The sequence below is a fragment of the Scyliorhinus canicula genome, chromosome 1 (assembly GCF_902713615.1).
Source record: "Scyliorhinus canicula chromosome 1, sScyCan1.1, whole genome shotgun sequence".
NCBI classification, from domain to species: domain Eukaryota; kingdom Metazoa; phylum Chordata; class Chondrichthyes; order Carcharhiniformes; family Scyliorhinidae; genus Scyliorhinus; species Scyliorhinus canicula.
In genome coordinates, this window is record NC_052146.1 from 58,163,232 (window position 1) to 58,186,292 (window position 23,061).

The 23,061-nt window shown below is 46.1% G+C and overlaps 1 protein-coding gene across 7 annotated transcripts in view; it reads left to right on the plus strand.

The window, feature by feature from the left end:
• Positions 1–23,061, plus strand: part of nos1 (nitric oxide synthase 1 (neuronal)) — a 190,913-nt gene that overhangs the window by 100,307 nt on the left and 67,545 nt on the right. For all 7 annotated transcript variants that reach the window (XM_038791167.1, XM_038791176.1, XM_038791160.1 and 4 more), the window contains exons 3-10: positions 2,846–2,957; positions 5,946–6,083; positions 7,686–7,831; positions 9,352–9,514; positions 11,293–11,384; positions 19,602–19,743; positions 19,860–19,999; positions 20,865–21,039. In XM_038791167.1, the coding sequence (XP_038647095.1) occupies positions 2,846–2,957; positions 5,946–6,083; positions 7,686–7,831; positions 9,352–9,514; positions 11,293–11,384; positions 19,602–19,743; positions 19,860–19,999; positions 20,865–21,039 (1,108 nt within the window). The remainder of the gene's footprint in view (positions 1–2,845; positions 2,958–5,945; positions 6,084–7,685; positions 7,832–9,351; positions 9,515–11,292; positions 11,385–19,601; positions 19,744–19,859; positions 20,000–20,864; positions 21,040–23,061) is intronic.

A 23,061-nucleotide genomic window follows, 5' to 3' on the forward strand; every position in this document is an offset into this window, starting at 1 on the left:
CAAGTCAGCTCCAACACATCCATCATTTTCTTCCTACAGAACATAAGGACATGAGTAGTCCATTCAGCACTTCACTGAAATCATGACTAATCTGTATTATCTGAGAACACGCACCATCAGGTTCAAATACAGCTTCCTTCCCACTTTCCAGACTCCTGAATGACCCTCTTATGGACTGATCTTCTCTACTGAATAGTAGTACACTCCGTATGTTTCACCCGATGTCTTTGTCCATGTATTTACATTGTGTATCTATCGTATGTCCAATGTTTTTTCATGTATGGAACAATCTGTCTGGACTCTACGCGAAACAATACTCTTCACTGGACCTCAGTACACGTGACAATAAACCCAAACCAAATCATAGAATCCTGACAGTGCTGAAGGAGGCCATTCAGCCCATCAAGACTGCATCAACTCTCGGAAAGTGCGCCCTATTCTAACTCCATCCACCCAATTTGCCTTCATATCTCTTAGTGCCCTAGGCTAGAAAAGTATCTGTCAATCTCTGATTTGAAACTTTGATTTGAGCTAACATCTATTGCTTTGTGTGGAAGAGGGTTCCACACTTTCTTTGAAGAAGTGTTTCTAACTTCTCTCTTCGGAAGATGGTTCAGATTTTAACTTTTTGTGGAAATTGCAGAGCGACTAAATCCTCCTTGGGTGGGGGCAGAGGACTGGAGAATTGCATTTTTTTTCCAGGATCCACCAGTCCAGTTCATTATATTTAAAATTATTTTTCTCTTGCGATTTTTGTCATCTCTGACAAGAGCAGCTGTTGTTTTATGCTTCATGCAGTTTTACCTGCTTGATGGGTTTTAGCTGCAACTTTTTAATTCTGCATTTTTAGACTTTCACATCTAAAACAAGCCAGCTCACTCTCAACATTAAAAGTTTAATTTTAGCTCAGCTGCCCAAAATCAAAGACCATACCATAAGACATAGGAGCAGAATTAGGCCATTCGGCCCATTGAGTCTTCTCCAACATTCAATCATGGCTGATATTCTTCCCTGTCTTAAAGACATTCAGTGACTTGGCCTCCACAGCTTCTGCAGCAAAGAGTTCCTCAAATACAATACCCTCCGGCTGAATAAATTCCTCCCCATTTCTGTGTAAAAGATTAATCCCTTCAGTCTGAGGCTGTGCCCTCTGGTTCTAGTTTTTCCTACAAATGGAAACATCCTCTCCACGCCCACTCTATCCAGGCCTCGCAGTATCCCGTAAGTTTCAATAAGATCCCCCCTCATCCTTCTAAACTCAAATGATTACAGATCCAGAGTCCTCAACCGCTCCTTATACAAGCTCTTTATTCCAGGAATCATTCTTGTGAACCTTCTCTGGATTCTTTCCAAGGTCAACACATCCTTCCTTAGATACAGGCTCCAAATGGGGTCTGACCAGAGCCTTATACAACCTCAGAAGTACGTCCCTTCTCTTGTGTTCCAGCCCTTTCGACATGAATGCTAACATTGTATATTTTTCCTATTCAAGGAGCCAATGAGCACATTTCAGAAAGATAAGGGGAGGAAACCTGCCCCAAAATTTCTAAGCATAGTGCCTGGGGGGGGGGGGACGAGATGTGATTCCCGTCGGGTGGATCAGCACAATCCATATCACAATCTAACCACATTTGGAATTTTTGGGGACCAGAAGTGGGACCTGTAACGGCATCCAGTTCTCAGAATAAAACTACAGCCTACCACCCCCCCACCCAAATCGCTGGCATGACCCCCCAAATCCCTGGCAAGGTCCCCCCCCCCCCAAAAGGTCCTTCCCACAGGCACCCCTCCCCCCCAGTCGGCCTTCAGGTCCCCTACCTTGGCAGTGCCAACCTGGCACCCTGGCAGTGGCAACCTGGCAGTGCCAACCTGGTATGTCAGGTTGAAACTGTCAGGGTGCTGGGACTGTGCCAGGTTGGCACTGCCAGAGCACTGGGGGCAGCACTCTGACAGAGCACTTGGTATTTCTAGGAAGAACCTCAGCAGAAAGAAACTGTGGTTAGAAACAACACTTGGACTTTCTAGGAAGCGCTTCAGAACACAGAAAAGCCTCTATGAAAAACTATGGTTAGAAACAACACCTGCTCAAAAGAGGAAGCATTTTAGAGTTAATTACCATGAAGAGCTATGAAAGCGAACAGAGTTAATCCTTTCTTTGAACTAGCCTGGACCTGCCAATCAAGAGGCTTGTAAAAGATAATGGACTTTGAAATTGAATGTAAACAGTGTAGTTCAAAGCTTTTAGGCTTCTCAGCAAGCCCAGAGACTTGAAAAGATTAAAGGGAAATGAAACCGAATGTGAACAAAAAGCACTTCAAAGGTTTCTAACACATAAAAGGGGAGGCTTTTACCTTCATCTGACAGATCTTTGAACTTGATATGCTGGGACATAATTTAAAGGTTTCCATGGCTACAGAGGGAAGACTAGCCACACAACCCCATCCTGGCCCAGCCCAAGCCCTCCTGACAACCACCTCCCATTAAAGATCCTCTTCAGCACCCTGGAGGTAAGTATAGAGGGAGCACTCACTCACCCTCTTGCTCCCCCGGAGTGGCCCTGGTGTCTGATCCATGTTTTTAGAGACCAGTAGTGATTCACACCCGGCTGACGTCCTGCTGGGGAGGGGCAGGTGAATATCAGGAGGCCGCTGCATTCACCTTTAATCTCACCAACAAGATTAAAATGACAGTCATACATACTATATACACACACACATTCTCAAATAAGTTGCACTGAAGTTTAGTTTTAAATTTGAGTTCTTCCATAAATAATTGATGAATCAGAAAAGGTGTATAATATTGTTCTATTAGCAATGAAGTGTTAAAAAGTGATTTCCACATACAGGGATGAGGTGGACAAAAGCCAGCAGAGTTTGCAACTTCAAGCCAACAATGACTATGATTCACGCAGAAACGAAAATGTGCCAACTGTCCTTCCTATTACTAAATCTACAAAGGTAAGAGAATTTACTGACAACATTGGCTGACACCTTAGATAAATTAAATGTTGATGATGTGTCATGATGTGTCAGGTGACAAAAATGGCATTAAGTAAGTTCTTGGATCATTCTTGATTGATTATCTATTCACATTTTATTAAAATATGCAATGTTCAGACTGGATTATCAATGCAAAAGTATTTGATCTAGTTGATTGCAGCATAGGAATGAGCTTTGAGGAAAAGTATTTAATTATCTTAAACCCTCCATGAATTACACAACCTGAATCAACTGATCTCAACTATCACAATTCTTTTTGGTATCCATGAGCTAGAGATGGGGAGAATGATCTGCCAGAGCCCCATCTGCTCACTAACCAATGACTGATAGTTGAATGGTTGTACATCTCATGAGGTTATGGCTGGATTCATTGACCTTTGGCAGTATTGGAAAATCCCGGCTGCAGGCTCACAGTGGGTGGGAATTTCTGCCCACCCTGTGCAGTGTTTTCCAGAGGCAAAAGTGACTCACCATTGGCTGCCGGTGGGATCCTTCTGTCCCATTGATGACAAAGTTGTTTGGTTTGGCTCGCCAATCCTGCCGTGGGGTGGGGGAGTGGCTTGCCTTCACCAGGGCCAGATGATCCCACAGGTGGGAAGGGTGGAAAATCCCGCCCACACACATAAAATATAAAAGTAGGCATTTGGCTGAAATAGTAGAGCATGGCCAGCCTTCATTCAACCATAATTCAATCTTCAAGAGATGGGAGAAAATGTTAAGCTGTAAAATTGTCATGGATCTGAAGTCCTCCCACTGGCTCGGAAAGTGGGAGTTGACCCTGCTTCAATAGGCACCAGGACACAGAGGCAAAATCCTGCTGATGGTCAAGCAACCCATCTACAAGAGCTGTTGGCAGAGGACTGGCAGCTCAGCATCCTTGCAGCTAATGGTGGCTTTGCTGAGACTGCAGCTGGACGAGAGGATGGGAAATGGTTGAGGCACCCTTGAAGAGGAGTAGGGTTGCTGGTCCAGACAGGCAAACCTTGCAAGCTGGGGGACATAGTAATCACAGAGCACGGTAATCACAGGGTTCTCCGCGGAGTATCCAGAAAGGCGGTCACCTCCATACCAGCCACCCATGTTTCACTGGACGATCCCCTCATATGGCAGTGGGAACCCGACATGGGCAAAATTCTCTTGGAGACAGGAAAAGGTCCTTAATTAGCAAGCTAAGTGGCTCAATTGGTCTATGTGTGGGTGGCCAGCCTGCCACTGGGAAAATGACATGGGGTACGAGTCTCATGCCTCCACAGGCCAGTTTGCCATTCTTGCCGCCTCACAGCCTCTTTGCCAAGGGATTGTTAAACTGAAGCCTGAATGAGAAGTTGGAGGATTGTTTTGATTGACTGCTCAATGGTTTGCTATCCCAATGCTCGTGAGGTTCCCTTTAAAACCTGAAATGATCTGATCCGCAAGAGATTGGTGCCCACCACGCTATTACGCCACAATTATTCCTGAGATTCAGCTAGACTTGCAGCATCAAATGGGAAACATGCCAAGATACTTCACAAGAACATTATCAGACAAATGTGATCCCAAGCCACATAAAAATATATTAGGACAGGTGACCAGCTTGGTCAAAGTGATAGGTTTAATTGGAAGAGAGAGAGGAAGACAGGCAGAAAGATTTCAAGATGAAATTCCAGGCACAACTGCCTAATTGTAGAGCAATAAAAATCAGGATGTGCAAGAGGCTTTATGCACATTAAGTTGTATTTGCGCTGGACAAAATATGAAAAGAAGCTTTTGGCAATGCTACACAGTAGCATGTGTTTTTCCATCTGTTCCTTCAGTGCACACCCAAGGAAAGTACCCTTATTCTGAATGTTAGTGTAATCAATCTCTTCAAATTGACCATTTTTTTTCACTTTGTTTTTGTCTCGCAACATCACGAATTGTTAGCAAAAATGATACAAATTCAAAATTTTAAATCAGCTTCAATGTAAAATATTTCTCATTGTCCCTGCTTTAAAGAGAATTATATTCAGAAATTTAAGGCTTTCATTTTCAGCTAGTTATCCCAGTTCTGAATACCTGCGGAACATAATAAATGCAGCTACAGCTTCAGGGTGGCACAGTGGCCAGCACTGCTGCCTCACAACTCCAGGGTCTCGGGTTCAATTCCGGCCTCGGGTGGCTGTATGTGTGGAGTTTGCACTTTCGCCCCATGTCTGTGTGGGTTTCCTCCGGGTGCTCCGGTTTCCTCCCACAGTCCAAAGATGTGCTGGTTAGGTGGATTGGCCGTGCTAAATTGCCCTTGGTGCCCAAAAGGTATGTGGCGTTACGGGGATAGGGTGGAGGCGTGAGCTTAAGTGGGGTGCTCTTTCCAAGGACCGGTGCAGACTCGATGGGCTGAATGGCTGCTTTCTGCACTGTAAATGCTATGATTCTATTATTTGCATCTAAATTATCTGTCAACCTGCTTGTCTGCCAGAATGTTTTCAGGATAAAGGGTTTCTTGAGAAATCAAAATGTATTTTTTCTTGTTTGCAGTGTACTTGTTTGTCTTTATTTTCATACCTCTAATTTTCTTTATCCACCAACTGTCTCCTTAATGGTGCACGATGGGGGTCACTGTAAATGCTAATTTCAGAAAAACCTCATCTAGTCTGAAACTACCCTAAATAGTCTTGCTAAATCATAGATCTGTCGTCTGGTCTTTCGGCTAAGGTTAAGCGTCATATCACGCCAAAGGTGAGATGCAGTGCCTTTTCTTGTCAGCTTGGAGTTTGCATGTCTCTCTTGTGGAGACCATGAATTGGATTCAATTTGAATCTGAATGGTTTTTGGAGCAAACAATGAGATGTCCACTTTCCCTGTCCACTCTGCACATTAGTTTTGTACCTTTCAGAACTGGGTCAAACCCAGACTCCTTTTTAATGTCATGATATTTGGTAACTTTGCATTTACATGTATTGATTTCAACAAATTTTTCATTTATTTCAGATAATCCCATCTGGAGGAGTGTCACCTGTGAAAAGTTTGTCAAATAACAGCCCATCCAAAAGCCCCCGTTATATTAAGATAAAGAACTGGGAAACAGGCAATGTTTTAACCGATACATTGCATCTGACCTCTGAAAGGGTAAAGCTTAGCTTTTCAGATCTACAAACAGTAGCCTTTGGTGGCAACCCTCAAGCAGTTTTGGTTGCCTTATTTAAGGAAGTATGCCAATGTGTTGGAGAAGGAGGTTTATTAGATTGCTACCTAGAATGAGCAGATTGTCTTATGACGATATGAAGATTGTCTTGGAAAGGCTGGGCTTGTTTCCATTCGATTTTATAAGAGTGAGGGGTGGCCTGATTGAAGTACATGAGATCTTGAATGGTATGGACAAGGTAGATGTGGAAATGATGTTCCGTCTTGTGGGTGTTATGGACAACAGACTAGATCCCAACAATGGCTAAGATACTGGACCAGAACCAATTATGCAGAAAGATCGATTCACTCCACAAGTGATTCATGCGAAATAGGGGGCTTCGTTACTTTTACAAAGAAAACTTTATTACAACAAAAATAGATGGTTCCATCCAGGCATGTCTCAACTTGAACTCATTATCGCAATCTGGACTTTTGATTATCTGCTCCCTTTTACACGGTAGCATAGTGGGCAGCACGGTAGCATAGTGGTTAGCACAGTTGCTTCACAGCTCCAAGGTCCCAGGTTTGATTCCTGGCTGGGTCACTGCGGAGTCTGCAGGTTCTCCCCATGTCTGCATGGGTTTTCTCCGGGTGCTTCAGTTTCCTCCCACAGTCCAACGATGTGCGGGTTAGGTGGATTGGCCATGCTAAATTGGCCTTAGAGTCCAAAAACAAAATGTTAAGTGGGTGTTACTGGGTTACTGGGATAGGGTAGATACTTGGGCTTGAGTAGGATGGTCTTTGTAAGGGCTGTGCAGACTTGATGGGCCGAATGGCCTCCTTCTGAACTGTAAATTCTATGATTCTATTCTCTGATACGCAAAAGAACAGGGCCATTCTATGAATATGCAACTAACCTCCAATTTACAGACAAAAGAAGCCATCAGACTCTGTAAGGGCTAGTGGCTGGTCAGGTCAGAGTGTCCCAGAGGACAATGGATCTTGGGTGAATCACCCTGGTATCCTGTTTATTCCCATTAACAAATTTAAGTCTGAATGGGACTCCAATTAACGAGTTTAAGTCTGAATGGGACAATGTAACTCAGGCCAGGTGTGGGCATATACCTCTGTCTCAGTGCTAGCAGCTTTACACCCGTGCTGTGAACCCCTAAATTGCCCACTGCATCTTCGATCCAATTTCCCAACATCTCCCTGTCGTCACATGGATGAATCCAGAACAATGGGGCACTGGTTTAAAATTAGGTGTCGGCCTTATAGAGCAGAGATGAGGAGAATTTTCTTCTCTCAGAGTGATTTTGGAACTCTCTACTTCAGAAGGCATTGGAGGCGGGGTCACTTAATATTTTTAAGGCAAAGTTAGATAGATTTTATTAGGCAAGGGAATTAAAGGTTAGCAGGGATATGGTAATCTGCAGCTCAACGCAAACAGATCAGACATAATCTTATTGAATGGCAGAGTAGGCTCGAAGGGCTGGGTGGCCTACGCCTGCTCCGACTTCAAATGTCCGTATGTATCATCTTTTTTCTAATGCAAAGAAGTGCGTTACAATTCTGGAAAACGATCAACATGTTTTGTGCTTACAGGAAGGTGGATGCGCCAAGCAGATTTGCATTGGATCAGTTATGTTTCCAAATCATCTAGTAAGAAAACAACATGAAGCGCCAAAAGATGAGAAGCTACTTCCATTGGCAACAGAATTTATTAACCAGTACTATACATCCATCAGAAGGCAATTATTTAATTTCCAGCTTTTAAAATTATTTATTGTTTAAAATATTTTAAACTCTCCGTTTCTCATATTTAAAATGACCTTGGCTGATTCAAATTTCAATAATTTGATTGAGCAAGATTCTTTTGAGAGGTCATGAGTTTGTATACAATGGGCAGCTCATTAGTTGGCTGTCCACGGGTAAACTGGGCAGAGCTGTTAATGGGTAAAGTGACAAAGTACCCGTTGGCAGTGCTCAAATAAGAATGTAACCTGATTCAGAACCAGTTTCTACCTCAAAAGGGAAGGAACTCTACTTACCAAAAACATAGGTCACTAAAGAGGTAAGGATCGGTCACAAAGCATGCTGATGTTATTTGCGAGGGTATCCCAAATTGGAACATCCATTTGTGGGGGTGTATAGTTTTGTTTTGAAGTGAGGGGACACATGAAACCCCAATGAGAATAAGGAGCCCAGTCATTGTGTAACAATTAATCATGACTATTTATTAAAGTAAAGAAAAGACACATACACACAAACAGGACTACTCTACGACAATTAAGGTATGTGAATTACTAAACACAAACACAGGTTATGATGAATGTTCCCCTTGTTCCAAAATTTATCTGCGATTCCTGAACTCCTTAAGACTTTCCTGTTTCCCCAAACAACATCAAAATTAAATAAATCTATAAGTTAAAACAAGCTTATGATTACCACACAATGCAGGGATGATAATCAAGTCTGGGAAACTTCTTGTCCTGGTCCATATATTTAAACTGCCTTTCCGAAGGTTTTCTGCACAGCCTTGGCTCTAAGACTTAGAGGCTATTAGCTGAAAAATGGCTTGTCAGCTTCAGCCTGCTAGGTATCAACTGGCCTCTCTGGCTTCTGAGTGTTTGGCCAATTATATGTTTGCAGCTTTGACAAAGAGTTATCCAGTCTCAAAACATTAGCTCCAATCTCTCCTTACAGCTGCTGTCAGACCTGCTGAGATTGTCAAGCATTTCCTGTTTTTGTTTCAGATTCCAGCGTCTGCAGTATTTGCATTTATTTTGATTATATCTTTGTTCCACTTTGATGCAGCCTTCTGTGTATTTGGTTGTCTGACCTTGTTAACCTCTTTGACTCAAGACATTATTTTATGCAAACCTCATTGATCCTCCCGATTGTCTCGGTAAGCACACAGAAATGCAAAACTTTTGTCGCCCAACTAAACACTCAATTATGTTGGTACCTGTTGTACCCTTCACGAGAGTCACGGATGTGGACTGTCAGGTTCCCCGTGACCTCGGATGAATACGGGCTTCCCCATTAAAAGGGCGGGCTTTCCCTTGACAAAAGAAACCTACTAGACATAGAAACCCTGACCTGGATGTGGGTCGGGGCAGGAGACCCTTCGGGGAGTGGAGTTGTATATCATAGTTGATCATGTAATTGAAACGTTTGTCGCTTTCATCATCGCATCCTTGTGGTCGCTCTGTCTGGATCTAACAGTGCAATTTATTACAAGCATAAAGCTCTTTGCTTTGAATTATAGACTTGGGTCCAAGGCCCACCTTCAGAGGATTGAGGAAATGACGAAGGAAATTGAAACAACGGGCACTTACCAGCTTAAAGACACCGAGTTAATTTATGGGGCCAAGCACGCCTGGAGAAATGCTGCCCGCTGTGTTGGGAGGATCCAGTGGTCTAAGTTACAGGTATTTTCCAGGGGTTGTATGCATATGTAGTTATTGGCATTTTCTAATTCATCACAAATGGAGGTGTATGGCACAGGCAGGTCTAAGGAACAGAGAGAAGGCGAATGTGGTACAAAAAGAATGACCATTTATTTTGCAATCTTCAGAAGGCATGTAATTGTCAAACACACAATTGTAAATATACATGAGGTCAGTGCCCATTACTCACTGATATACACAGTTTGTACATACGTTATGAAAATAACGGTGGTAAACTTCACAACAAACAGGTGTATGAGACTGTAGCACCAATTCTCACATCTAAATCAAGCACAGCTTACCCAGAAATATTTTAGGATTTTCTTTTTAGCGTTTTAAAATTAAAAATCCGGTTGATCAATTTCACGTGGTTACTTTCAACAGTGTATTTTTTAAAAAATCTTTCATGGGATGTCGACATGGATGTCATTGGCATTGCCAGCCTTTGCTGCCCATCCCAATTGCCCGCAAGCTTAATTGCTGGGCCATTTCAGAGGGCAGTGAAGAGTCCACCAGATTTGGAGTCACATGCAGGCCAGGCCAGGTATGGATGGCAGGTTTCCTTTCATGAAGCAAATGGATTTTAAGACAACTGATGCTGGATTCATGGCACCATTACTGAGACTAACATTCAGTTCCAGAGTTGGTTGATTGAATTTAAATTTTGCCAGCTGCCAAATTGTGATTTGAACCAATGTCCCCAGAAAATTAGCTGGGCCTCTGGATTCCGAGTCCAGGGATATTCCCACTATGTTACCCTGGTGTATAATGGATGATGCTGAATTGGCAGCTCGTTTTTAATTTTTATCGCTATCTTTTCCATCAAAGAGGTATGCGGCTTGCTCCTGTTTACACTATCACCCGATGCCAACCTCTACCCTGTCACGTTTTTACCAGTTGATAAATAAAACTCAATGACCAAGAAGAAAACTAAAACAATATGATCCTGTGGAGTTGTTGAGGGCATGTGTTAATAATTTTAACTTAAAAAGAAAACACAATGTGCAGGAGAATGACCAGCATCTGAAAGAGAAAGATTTTTATGCAGAATTCTTTAACGGCTCAGGTTGGTGGCCTTACTCAAGGCATTCATCTACCTTTCTCGAACAAATGCTCATAACCTGATTGACATTATTTCAGAAGTCTATTCAACATGTGGGAATAGGTAACTCTGGTGCCAATAACCTTTCCCTTGCGAATGCAGCATGGGCGAATGGGCAGCAGGGTAGCATGGTGGTTAGCATAAATGCTTCACAGCTCCAGGGTCCCAGGTTCGATTCCCGGCTGGGTCACTGTCTGTGTGGAGTCTGCACGTCCTCCCCCTGTGTGCGTGGGTTTCCTCCGGGTGCTCCGGTTTCCTCCCACAGTCCAAAGATGTTCGGGTTAGGTGGATTGGCCATGCTAAATTGCCCGTAGTATCCTAATAAAAAAGTAAGGTTAAGGGGGGGGGGTTGTTGGGTTATGGGTATAGGGTGGATACGTGGGTTTGAGTAGGGTGATCATGGCTCGGCACAACATTGAGGGCCGAAGGGCCTGTTCTGTGCTGTACTGTTCTATTCTAACTATGGTACAGAAAAATCCTACAGCTGTGTGTTTTTATAGTACTATGTGCTATTATGTTGGTGCAGGAGGACTGAATATTATTATAGAAGAAAGAAGGCAAATTATGAAATAATAGAGCACAAAAGTTAAAAATAAAATAATATCATCTGATCGATTGCCTCTTTACAGGTTTTTTAATTTTGCTGTATTGTTTGCAGGTTTTTGATGCACGTGACTGTACCACTGCTCAAGGAATGTTCAGCTATATTTGTAATCACATCAAATATGCAACCAACAAGGGGAATCTCAGGTTAGTGCCATGGGAGATCATTTTATTCATCAGCTTTACCTGCTGATCCATGCATAGGTTGAAAATTAGTCACAGAATCATAGAATTGCTACAGTGCAGAAGGAGGACCTTTTCCACAGCTCATGGTTTCTATCATCATCATCTAATGCCCTCTTGAATGTCTCAATTGAGCCTGCCTCCACCACACTTCCAGGCAGTGCATTCCAGACTTCAACCACTCGTTGTGTGAAAGCGTTTCTTAATCACCTCACATTTACTTCTTTCGTAAATCACTTTAAATGTGTGCCCTCCCGCTCTTGATCCTTCTATGAATGGGAACAGTTTCTTTCTGTCTATTCTGTCCAGCTCCCCTCATGATTTTGAACATCTCAATCAAATTTCCTCATAACCTTTCATTAAATACATTGATCGGGAACAAGGGGCGGGATTCTCCGTTGGCCTACTCCGAAATTGGGAAAGGCAAGTCAGCAGAAAATCGATCGTGAAGCCAATATCATGGCCGGGGCCGGCACTCGCCAGAATGCCATGCTCCAGTGCCGCAACATCAGTGTCCATGCACTCTATACCATACGTACAGTAAACGGTGTTCGCATACCCTTAGTGAGCCTGACCCGGTATTCTCCAGGGCCTCCGCGAAGCTCTGCCTCCGCCGAGAGGAATTACCAACACCGTGTTTCACTTTTGGTTTCAAAAATCGGGAACCAGGCACTGTGCCTGATGAGGGACAGAGAGGAGGCAAGACATGCAGAGGCTCAATCGTGGCAGGACTGCCTGGGGAGGGGCGAGGGGACATCTGCCAGGCCCGGGGAGGGCAGGGGTGTGGGCTGATGGTGTGTGACCAGGGGATGGGCCATGGGGTTGACGTGATCCCCCCCCATGGAACTGGGACGCCCAAGCACAGATCCACAGACCGCCATTGCTGCAGCCTGCAAGGCAGTCATCTTGCTGTGCACTGCCCACTGCGTCCCGTTGGTGTGCTGACACCGGCAGTCCTCTGGGGCGATGGGGCCTGGATGTGCCCAGCTGCTGCTCGGGTGTCCCAGGTGGTGTGGTGAAGCCCTGTTCCACTGTCAATCGGCATGCGCCAGGGACAGGGGAGTGTGGGGGGGGGGGGGGGGGGGGGGTGATCGAGGTGCTGTGGTGTACCGGCAGCTCCTCTCTGAGGGTCACCAACATGGGCACTCGCCTCCTCTTCCCTCGGGGTGCCCGATAGCCCCCAGGTTGCTCCATGAGATGGGGGTGCAAGCGATGCGAACCCCTGAGCCCCCCCCCCGACACCTGGCACTACCAGTCCTGGAGGCCCATTCCCATCACAACCAGGCCATGGAGCACAGGGAGTGGACTACCTCCCTCTGGGACTGCGCCATTTCACCCTGTGACTGTGCCACCGTCTTCTGGTTCTGTGCCACGTTAGCCAGCACCTGGGCAGTGCTGGCAACGCCCACAGCCATGACCTGCTGTGACTGGGCCCATTCCAATGGGTAGCTGGTGGCCTTCGTGGCCAGGCTACCTGACTATGGCGGCCAGGATGGCTGCTGGCGAGGTGGGGGTTCGGTCGCCGCCTGGGCCGGGGGTGTGTGCTTACAGGTGTGTGGGACGGGGTTGTTGCCAGGGACACAGCGCTACCTGCTCACAGTAGCCACCCTGAGCAGGTTGTCCAGTTTTTTTCCGTCATTGCTGCCTGGTCGTGACGGTGGAGCCCTCAGTGCTCACAACCTCTACCACCTGCGCCCAGGCCCGGCGTACAGTGGCAGCTGGCAACGTCCTTCCCATCCCGGGGTACAGAGTAGCCCGCCTGTCCCTCACGAGGTCTAGGAGTGTCTTGAATCTTTTGGGGTGCCGCTCCTTGTGCTGCCATCTTGTTGGCTGGGATGAGTGTGTATGGGGAGTGGAGTGCTAATATGCAACTGCAGCTTGTCAGCCTCTTGACTGTCAATCCTGACTCCGGCAAATCCGACACAGGTTGATGAATTTGTCCGGGAGCGGCACCAATTCTGCTGTCGTAGAAGTCCACCAATTCGATCCTGGCGTCAACACTTAGGGCGGGATTCTCCATTGCCTGATGCCGATATCGTAATCAGCGATCGGGCGGAGAATCCCTTTTGACGCCAAAATCGGGGCACCGCCTGTTTTCTGATGCTCCTCCGCCTCCAAAACGGCATCGTCAGGGAGTACAACGCATGCCGTTGGCGGGGGTTGGGGTGCCTTGAGCACATCACCTGAAGGCCTTCCCCCGATGCTCCGCCCCCGATGGGCTGACTTCCCAATACCGCGGGACACGTGTGCTCTGATTTTTCATCTACCTTGCACGGTGGCTGAGGACTGTGTCCAGCGCCGGCACAGTCGGGGAGGGAAGCCGTTCCGCTGGCCGGGGGGGGCCTCGGTGGGGGCTGGTGGGGGAGTGGCAAGGGGGTAACAGGGTTGCCTTATCTGGCACGCCGGCTCCTCGCGGGGCCTGTGCCTGTTGTACGGCGCAGCAGCAGCAGGTCGCCACCGTGCAGATGCGTGTCCATGGACCTGGCAATTCACGGGCCACTTATGTCAGGAAACGTGGGAGTTTTATGTGGCGTGGCTGCTAGACTCCCACTGGCGGAGCATCAATGCGGGGGCAGCACCAACTTTTTCATCATGAAACTAAATACTTCCTCCGGACATAACATCAAAATCGGGGAATCCAGCCCTTAGTTTCTGAAACAGAGAATCCCGTCCATGATCTTTAAAACTTTTCTTGTTTTTAGTTAAATAATAATATTTCCCTTCCTGGTTCCTATCTTAGCTGGTCATTGTTAACGGTTCTCTTTCCCTTTCCTCTCCAAAGTCCTTGAACATGTCACATCCTCAATTTGTGCGCCTCTTTGTCCCTTCAACCAGGTTTCCACCTTGCGCAGTTAGAAATTGCATCCTCTGTGACTCAACAATGGTAAACTATCCTTCCTCATTCATCATAACCTGTCTGCAGCCTTTGTCCTCCTCCAATGCCTCTCCATCATCATTAGTTTGGGTGCGACAGCACTCAGATGGTTCCATTCTTATCTGCAAGGCCACTGTCAGGGAATCACCTGCCATGGCTTCTTTTCTCATTCCAGCACTGTTACCATGCAAGGACCTATTTGGGCCCCTCCTATTTCTCATCTACACCTTATCCCTCGAACACCATCAGAAAACATATCAGCTTCCATCTGTACGCATACCATTCTACCTCACTACCATCACTTTTGGCTGCCCCAATGCCACTAAATTGTGAGATTCCTTATCTAGCATTCAGTAGGATGAACAGAAATTTCCTCAGTTAAGTATTGGGAAGCACAAAGCCATTCGGCCCCGTGGAATGTTTTCTGGCGGAGGAGGTGGCTGGGGCAGTGGTAAAGTTGCTCAAATGGTAATCCCAACACCTAGGTTAAGGTTCTGGGCACCCTGATTCGAATCCCACCATGGCAGATGGTGAAATTTAAATGCAATAAAACATCTGTAATTAAAAGTCTTGTGATGACTATTGTCGTAAAACCCATCTGGTTCATAAAGGAAACCTGCCGTGCTTACCTAGTCTGGCCTACATGTGACCACATGCCAGAGGTGAGGTGCGAGTGACTGCCTTTGACATCAAGGCAGCATTTGACCAAGTATGGCATCAACGAGCCCTAGCTAAACTGGGGTCAATGGGAATCAGGGGAAGAACTCTCCGCTGGTTGGAGTCATACCTGGCACAAAGGAAAATGGCTGTGGTGGTTGTAGGTCAATCATCTAAGCACCAGGACATCATTGCAGGAGTTCCTCAGTGTAGTGTCCCAGGCCCAACCATCTTCAGCTGCTTCATCAATGCCTCCCTTCCATCATAAGGTCAGAAGTGGGGCCGTTTGTGGATGACTGCACAATGTTCAGCATCATTTGCAACTCCACAGATAATGAAACAGTTCATGCACAAATGCAGCAAGACCTGGACAATATCCACGCTTAGGCTGACAAGTAGTAAGTTACATTTGCGCTACACAAGTGCCAGGCGATGCTCATCTCCTACAAGAAAGGATCTAACCACCGCCTCTTGGAATCCAATGGCATTACCATCGCTGAATCCCTTACAATCAACATCCTGGTTACCATAGATCAGAAACCGAACTGGACTAACCATATTACTACTGTGGTTACCAGGCAGGTCAAGTGCTAGGAATCCTATGGCTCGAGACTCACCTCCTGATCCCCCCCAAAGCCTGTTCACCATCCACAAAGCACAAGTCAGGCATGTAATGGAATATTCTCCACTTGCCTTGATTAGTGCAACTCCAACAACAGTCAAGAAGCTTGACACCATCCAGGACAAAGCAGTCCGATTGATTGCTTCCCCTTCCACAAACATTCAAACACCCCACCACTGACGAACAGTGGCAGCCGTGTGCACAATCTACAAGATTCACTGCGGTAACTCACCAAGGTCCTTAGACAGCTCCTCCCAAACCCATGACCACTACCATCTAGAAGGACAAGAGCAGCAAATACCTGGGAACCCCACCACCTGGAAGTTCCCCCCCAAGTCACTCACCACCCTGACATGGAAATATATCGCATTCTTTCACTGTCACTGGGGCAACATCCTGAAACTCCCTCCTTAACAGCACAGTGGGTGCACCAACACCTCAAGACTGCAGCAGTTCAAAAAGGCAATCTACTACCGTCTTCTGAAGGGCAACTAGGGCTGGGTAATAAATGTTGACCCAACAGCGACGCCCACATCCATAAATTAATTTTAAAAAGCTCCAGTTCTAAGGCATTGTGGTTGACTCTTAAATTCCCTCTGAAATGGCTGAGCAAGCCACACAGTTGTACCAAATCACTACAAAGAAAACAAAACGGAATAAAACTGGACGGACCACCAGAGATCTACCTAGGCACTGGAAGTGACAACGACAAACCGAGTCTGACATAGTCATACTCATGGAATCATACCTTACAGATAATGGACAGGATTCTCTGACCCTCCCAGCTGGAATCGCGCCCGGCATGGGGGCGGAGAATAGCGATTCTCCACAGACCTGCCAGTCCTGCGCGCGCAGTCGACACGGCACCGGTCGGGGGCCATTGGAACATGCCCCCGCAGCAATTCTCCGCAGTCGACCGGTCGAACGCCCGCCGGCATGGTTTACAAATGGTACCAACCAGCGGGAGCTGGGACCTGCGGCCATGGTGGCGGTCCTGGTGGGGAGTATCTGACTCCGGGGGCGGCCTCAACAGTGGGCAGACCTGCGATCGGGGGCCAGCGACCGGCCAGCCATTGCGATCTGGGAGGGTCCTACCTTTACCAGTGCGGGCCTACTGTGTGGCTCCACCATGTAACACCAAGGTGGGCCGCTGTACGCATACGCGGACCTGCTTGGGGCTTCTGCGCGCATGCGCGGCCATGCGGTCTGGCTAACACGGACCCGCCGGAAGCCAGAGTTGCGGGACGCCCGCCGGGGCTCTACTAGCCACCTGGAAAATGGAGAATCACCCCGGACCTTCGAGGTAAGAGTCCGGAGTGATTCTCGCCTGTTTTCCAGTGGGCGTGAGGACTTAGTCCCCAGAAGGGAAAATCCCACCCCATGACTCAGACACCACCATCACCATACCTGAGTAGTCTTGTCCCACTGCAAGGACAGATCCAGCAGAGTTGTATACAGTTAGGAGGGCATTACCCTGGGAGTCCTCAACATTGAATATGGACCCAACAAAATATGATGGCATCATGGGTAAACATGGGTAAGGAATTCTCATGCTGATTACCATAGACGGTCCCCCCTCAGCTGATGAGTAAGTAGTCTTCCAGGTTGAACACTGTGGTAGTCACCACTGTTGTATTATATTGTATATACTGGTATTACGGTAAGGCTCCTGTACTACAGGTACGGGGGTAGATCCCTGCCTGCTGGCTCCACCCAGTAGGCGGAGTATATATGTCTGTGCTCTCCGAACAGCAGCCATTTCTCCAGCTGCTGTAGGAGGTCACACATCTCTGTGCAATAAAGCCTCCATTACATTCTACTCTTGTCTCGTCGTAATTGATAGTGCATCAAACACCACATGGAGAAAGAGCTGAGGGTGCCAAGGGCACAGAATGTACTCTGGGTGGAGACTTCAATGTCCTTCACCAAGACTGGTTCAGTAGCACTGCTATTGACCAAGCTGGCTGGGTCCTAAAGGACATAGACTGGGTGTGTGGCAAGAGGTGAGAGAACCAACAAAAGGGAAAAACGTACTTGACACCATCATCATCACCTTGCCTGCCACAGATACATCTGTCCAAGACTGTATCATTGGGAGTGACCACCACACAGTCCTTGTGGAGACAAAGTCTAGTCTTCACATTGAGGATAGTCTCCATCATGTTGGGTGTCACTACCATTGTGCCAAATGGGACAGATTCAGAACAGTCCTAGCAACTCAAGACTGGGCATCCATGAGGCACTGTGGGTAATCAGCAGCAGCAGAATTGTATTCAACCATAGTCTTCAACCTCATGGCTCAGCATATACCCCACTCTACCATTACCACCAAGCCAGGGGATCAACCCTAGTCCAATGAAGAATGCAGGGGGACATGCCAGGAGCAAAACCAGACATGGCTAACAACGAGGTGTCAATTTGGTGAAACTACAGCACAGGACTACTTGCATGTTAAACAGGATAAGCAGCAAGTGACAGACAGAACTAGGCAATTCTACAACCAACACATCCTAAGCTCTGCAGTCCTGATACATCCAGCCATAAATGGTGGTGGGCAAACAACTCACTGGAGGAGGAGTCTCCACAAATAGCCCCATTATCAATGATGAGGGAGCACAGTACATCAGTGCAAAAGCTAAGGCAAAAGCATTTGCAACAATCTTCATCAGAAATGCCGAACAGATGATCCATCTCGGCCTCCTCTGGAGGTCCCCAGCATCACAGATGTCAGCTCTCAACCAATTTGATTCACTTCATGTGATATCAAGAAAAGGCTGAAGGCACTGGATACTGCAACGGTTATGGGCCCTGATGATATACCGGCAATTGTACTGAAAGCCACATCACTCACATATACCCGGCAATGTGGAAAATTGCCCAGGTATGTACACAAAAAGCAGAACAAATCCAACTCGGCCAATTACTGCCCCATCAGTCTATGCTTGCTCATCAGCAAAGTGATGGAAGGGTCATCAACAGTGCTATCAAGCGGCACTTACTGAGTAATAACCTTCTCGTTGATGCTCAGTTGGATTCTGCCAGGGTCACTCAGCTCCTGACCTCATTAAAGACTTGATTCAAACATGAACAGGAAATGCTGCCCTTTGTCTTTCTCCTTACGCCGCAATCCATTCCCTAGCCATTAGCTCCATCCCTCTCCCTGCCAATTAATTGGCTGAGGCTGAACCAAACTGTTCACACCTTGGTTTCATATTTATCCCTGAAGACATCCTCCAGCCACGAGTCTAAGCTAGCACTTTTTCCACCTCATTAACATTGCCCGATTCTGCCACTGTCTCAGCTCATTGACTGCTGTAACCCTTTTCCATGGCAACTGTACCACTGGATTTGACTGTTCAAACGCACTCCTGACCAGTATCCCACATTCTTCACTCAGCAAGCATGAGGTCATTCACATCTTTGCTGCCTCTGTCCTATTTTGCTCCAAATTCCATGTACCCATTGGCCTATATTGTCTCCCAGTTAAATAATGTCTGCATTTTAAAAACTCTCATCCTTGTTTTTGAATCTCTGTAAGTCTTACACCTGCCCCCCATTCTCTGTAATCTCCTCCAGCTCCACAACTCTCCAAGATACCTGTGCTCCTATAATCCTGACCTCTCGGGCATGTTCAATTTTAATTTCTCCAAACTTTGGGGGCTGTGCCTCCAGTTGCCTGGACCCTAAGCTCTGGCATTCTCTCCACAAACCTCCCCATTCTCTCTTTAACCTTGCATCTTTAAAACATGCTTGAAGCCTATCTCTGTGACAATGCTTTTGACCATTTGCCCTCACATCGCCTTCTGTGGCTCGATGTCATATACTGTCTCATAATGTCTCGGTGAAGCAGCTTGGGATGTTTTATTATGTTAAGGGCACTATTTCAAAACAAGTCGCCGTCCTAACTTCATTCCAATGAAAGTCAAGATTTAATTAAGAGGCGAGAAGTTATTTTCGAAAAAAGTTTAATCTCAATGAATGTCAATGGATGTCAGTGTAACATCAGTCAACCGTGATGGTTTTTCAGGTCTGCTATCACCATATTTCCACAACGGACAGATGGCAAGCATGATTACAGAATCTGGAATAACCAGTTGATCAGATATGCTGGGTACAGACAACCTGACGGCTCAGTCATTGGAGATCCTGCCTCTGTGCCGCTAACTGAGGTCAGGTATATCAAATAACTGCTTGCTTCAACCTACAGCATTCAATTTTATTTATGGACGTTTCCATATTGCTTGTCTGAATGTTATATTTTCTTTGCAAATTCTGGTTGATGCAGGTTTGTATGCAACAAGGTTGGAAAGGACCTAAAGGCCGCTTTGACATCCTCCCACTTTTGCTTCAAGCCAATGGAAATGACCCTGAACTATTTGAGATGCCCCCAGAACTAATCCTGGAAGTACCTTTCAAACACCCGAAGTACGTACGGTTTTGTTGAGAACATTTGATCATTTACAATTCAGATATTGTTTTAGTTTTCATTATGAGACATGGGGTTAAAATAGTCGTTGGTAAACTCTCCAAATGAAGATTTTAAAAAATAAATTTAGAGTACCCAATTAATTTTTTCCATTTAAGGGGCAATTTAGCGTGGCCAATCCACCTAGCCTGCACATCTTTGGGTTGTGGTGGCGAGATCCAAGCAAACGCAGGTAGAATGTGCAAACTCCAGACAGACAGTGACCCAGAGCCGGGATTGAACCTGGGACCTTGGCGCTGTGAGGCAGCAGGGCTGACCCACTGCGCCACCGTGCTGCCCTCCAAATGAACATTTTTGATGTGCGGTACAATTAATTTCAGTTTGATGCAGTTTGTTCGCCAGGAATATTGTTTTCACTCCATTTCATATTCAAAAAGTAGCCAGATTTGTTCATTTAGCTGCAGTGATTTTTTTTTTGCCCACATTTTAGCCATTAGACTTGCTGTTACTGGGTGGGAACCGAAATAGGTTGCAGTCGCCCACATGAAACTGGACATAAAATGTGGCTCTGGTCGCTGCATCTCCCAGCAAGTGGAAGGGGCAAGTGATAGGTAGAGCCAATAGTGTCTGGTGGTCCTGTGTTTCTAGCTACAAGTGCAATTCATAACCTGTCTGAGAGCCAGCTACATTCCTGTTCCTTGGTCCGGGCAGCCAGAATGTGGGTGAAGAAAAGGATTGATAATTGTAAGAGGGGGAACATTTATTCAAATAAAAACCTGGAATCATAATACAGCAGTTAAAATAAAAATGGAGTCTTGAACCTTTTGGTGTTTGCCTTTCTGTAACCGTTGGAAATTCCTTTAGGTTTGAATGGTTTAAAGACATGAACCTGAAGTGGTATTGCTTGCCAGCTGTTGCAAACATGCTTCTTGATATCGGAGGCCTCGAGTTTCCAGCCGCTCCGTTCAATGGATGGTATATGGGAACAGAAATTGGAGTCCGTGATTTCTGCGATACCGCCCGGTATTGTGTTCTCGAGGTAACTTCTATTTCCTTTTGACAACAATCCAGACATATTTCTGTCTGACTATTACCTTTAGCACAGGGTGAAATGAATCACTTTAAAAAAAAAGCATACAATAATGGATGACAGAACCTTTCTTGACCTCAGGACATCAGTTTATTTAAAATCTATCTCTTTGATCAGGCTCTTGGCCATTTGAATTACATTTGAACGTACAGTCCTGCATTGTTTTGCCTGCATCCAGTGAACAAAATATAGACAATACAGTATTAAGGTTTTGGCCAAGGATGATATCATGACCGGTACAGGCTTGGAGGGCTGAAGGGCCTTTTCCTGTGCTGTATTGTTTGTTGTTCTTTTCTCTTTGTTCTGTATTGTAGCATTATTTAGAACAAATTATTTTCTCTAAGGACAATTCATTTTAATTCAAGACTATTTAATCATTTATACATCTTAGGCCAAGTCTTTCAATTTCTCCTAAGCAAATGATTCTAACAAACAACATTCTGCCATTTGATTGGCTCCAGAAGCCAATTCAGATATTTCTTGTGGATATCATGTATACCTAGAACCTTTCAAAGATGAACTTGCTGTTGAAATCCCATTGTGTCCACGAATCAAAGCAAAAATGGTTCTATAACGCCTCATTTTATATCCTTGAGTTATGACTGCTGACATTTCTCAAATAGGGGCTGGTTTAGCTCACTGGGCTAAATCGCTGGTTTTTAAAGCAGACCAAGCAGGCCAGCAGCACGGTTCGATTCCCGTACCAGCCTCCCCGGACAGGCGCCAGAATGTGGTGACTAGGGGCTTTTCACAGTAACTTCATTGAAGCCTCCTCGTGACAATAAGCGATTTTCATTTTTTTTTCATTTTCATACCATCCGATTTATACTCTTTCCAGGACAGGTAAGGTTGTTCTAAATCTCATTGCACTAGAATACACATAAAGGGAATGTGACAAATAGCACAGATTTTACATGCTCCTGACTGCAGAATTAGGCAGTGAATCTCAAATGATTTGAACTTCATATATGCAACCTAACAAAGTAATAAATTAACAGCCAACAGTCCAAACAAAATTCTGACAGTCAAAAATCACCCATGAATAAAGTAGTTATTTCTTATGGGGCAGAATTCCACATTCCCCCACCAGCAAGTTTGTAGGCACGGAGTGAGTGTAAAAGTTTTTAGATGGCATTCCCAGTATGTTCCTGCCCAGCATCTCCACAGTTCTACACTGAGACAGGCAAGGCCCAGCCGCCCTTGCCTCAGTTTAACCTGAGGGTCACCCACCACACCTCGGGAGAGGGGCAAGGTTGAGAAGGTGAGGCCTTCATGAATAACCTCAGCCGGTACTGGAATTGAACCAAGCTGTTGGCATCTCTCTGCATCACAATCCAGCCATGAGCCAACTGAACTAACTGACCACGCCCCCACCCCGTCAATTCCCAGATTGGCAGGAGGGGTTCAGCATCAAGGTGGCAGCATGAATATTAACCCTGTTCAGACCTCAGGTGGGAAGGGGGGGCTCCAACAGCAGCCTCTGTTTAATATTGGGAAGCCCCTCCTCCACCCTACCCCACCCAACCCAAAAAAGGCCTGAACCCTGTAGGGGCTTCTCCCCCCAACCCCTGCCCTCTCAACTGCCACCTCAACCCTCTCTGCCCACCTTCCCTGGGCCTCACTTCCTTTCCCCAGCCTGAGACCACCAAAATATACCTGGTCCTGGACTCCTGGGATTTAAGCTGACTGCTTGCAGTCAAGGTCCTGTTATTTCTTATGGGACAGAATAACCTTTGGCGTTGCAGGGATTAGAGAACTGCTAACCAATCAGATTGGTTGCAGCTCTCTGATGCGGGACATCCTCCTGAGTGAGGGTGGTGGAGCGCCTTAACTGAAGCCAATGAGCACCTGTTTGAGAGTTAAGTGGCTGAGGTCCGGGGATTATCGGAAGCATCAGCGCAAACTCTTCAGATGGTGGGAAGGGGAACCATGCCATTCGAAAACTCCTGGCCAAAGTTACAGATACTAGTG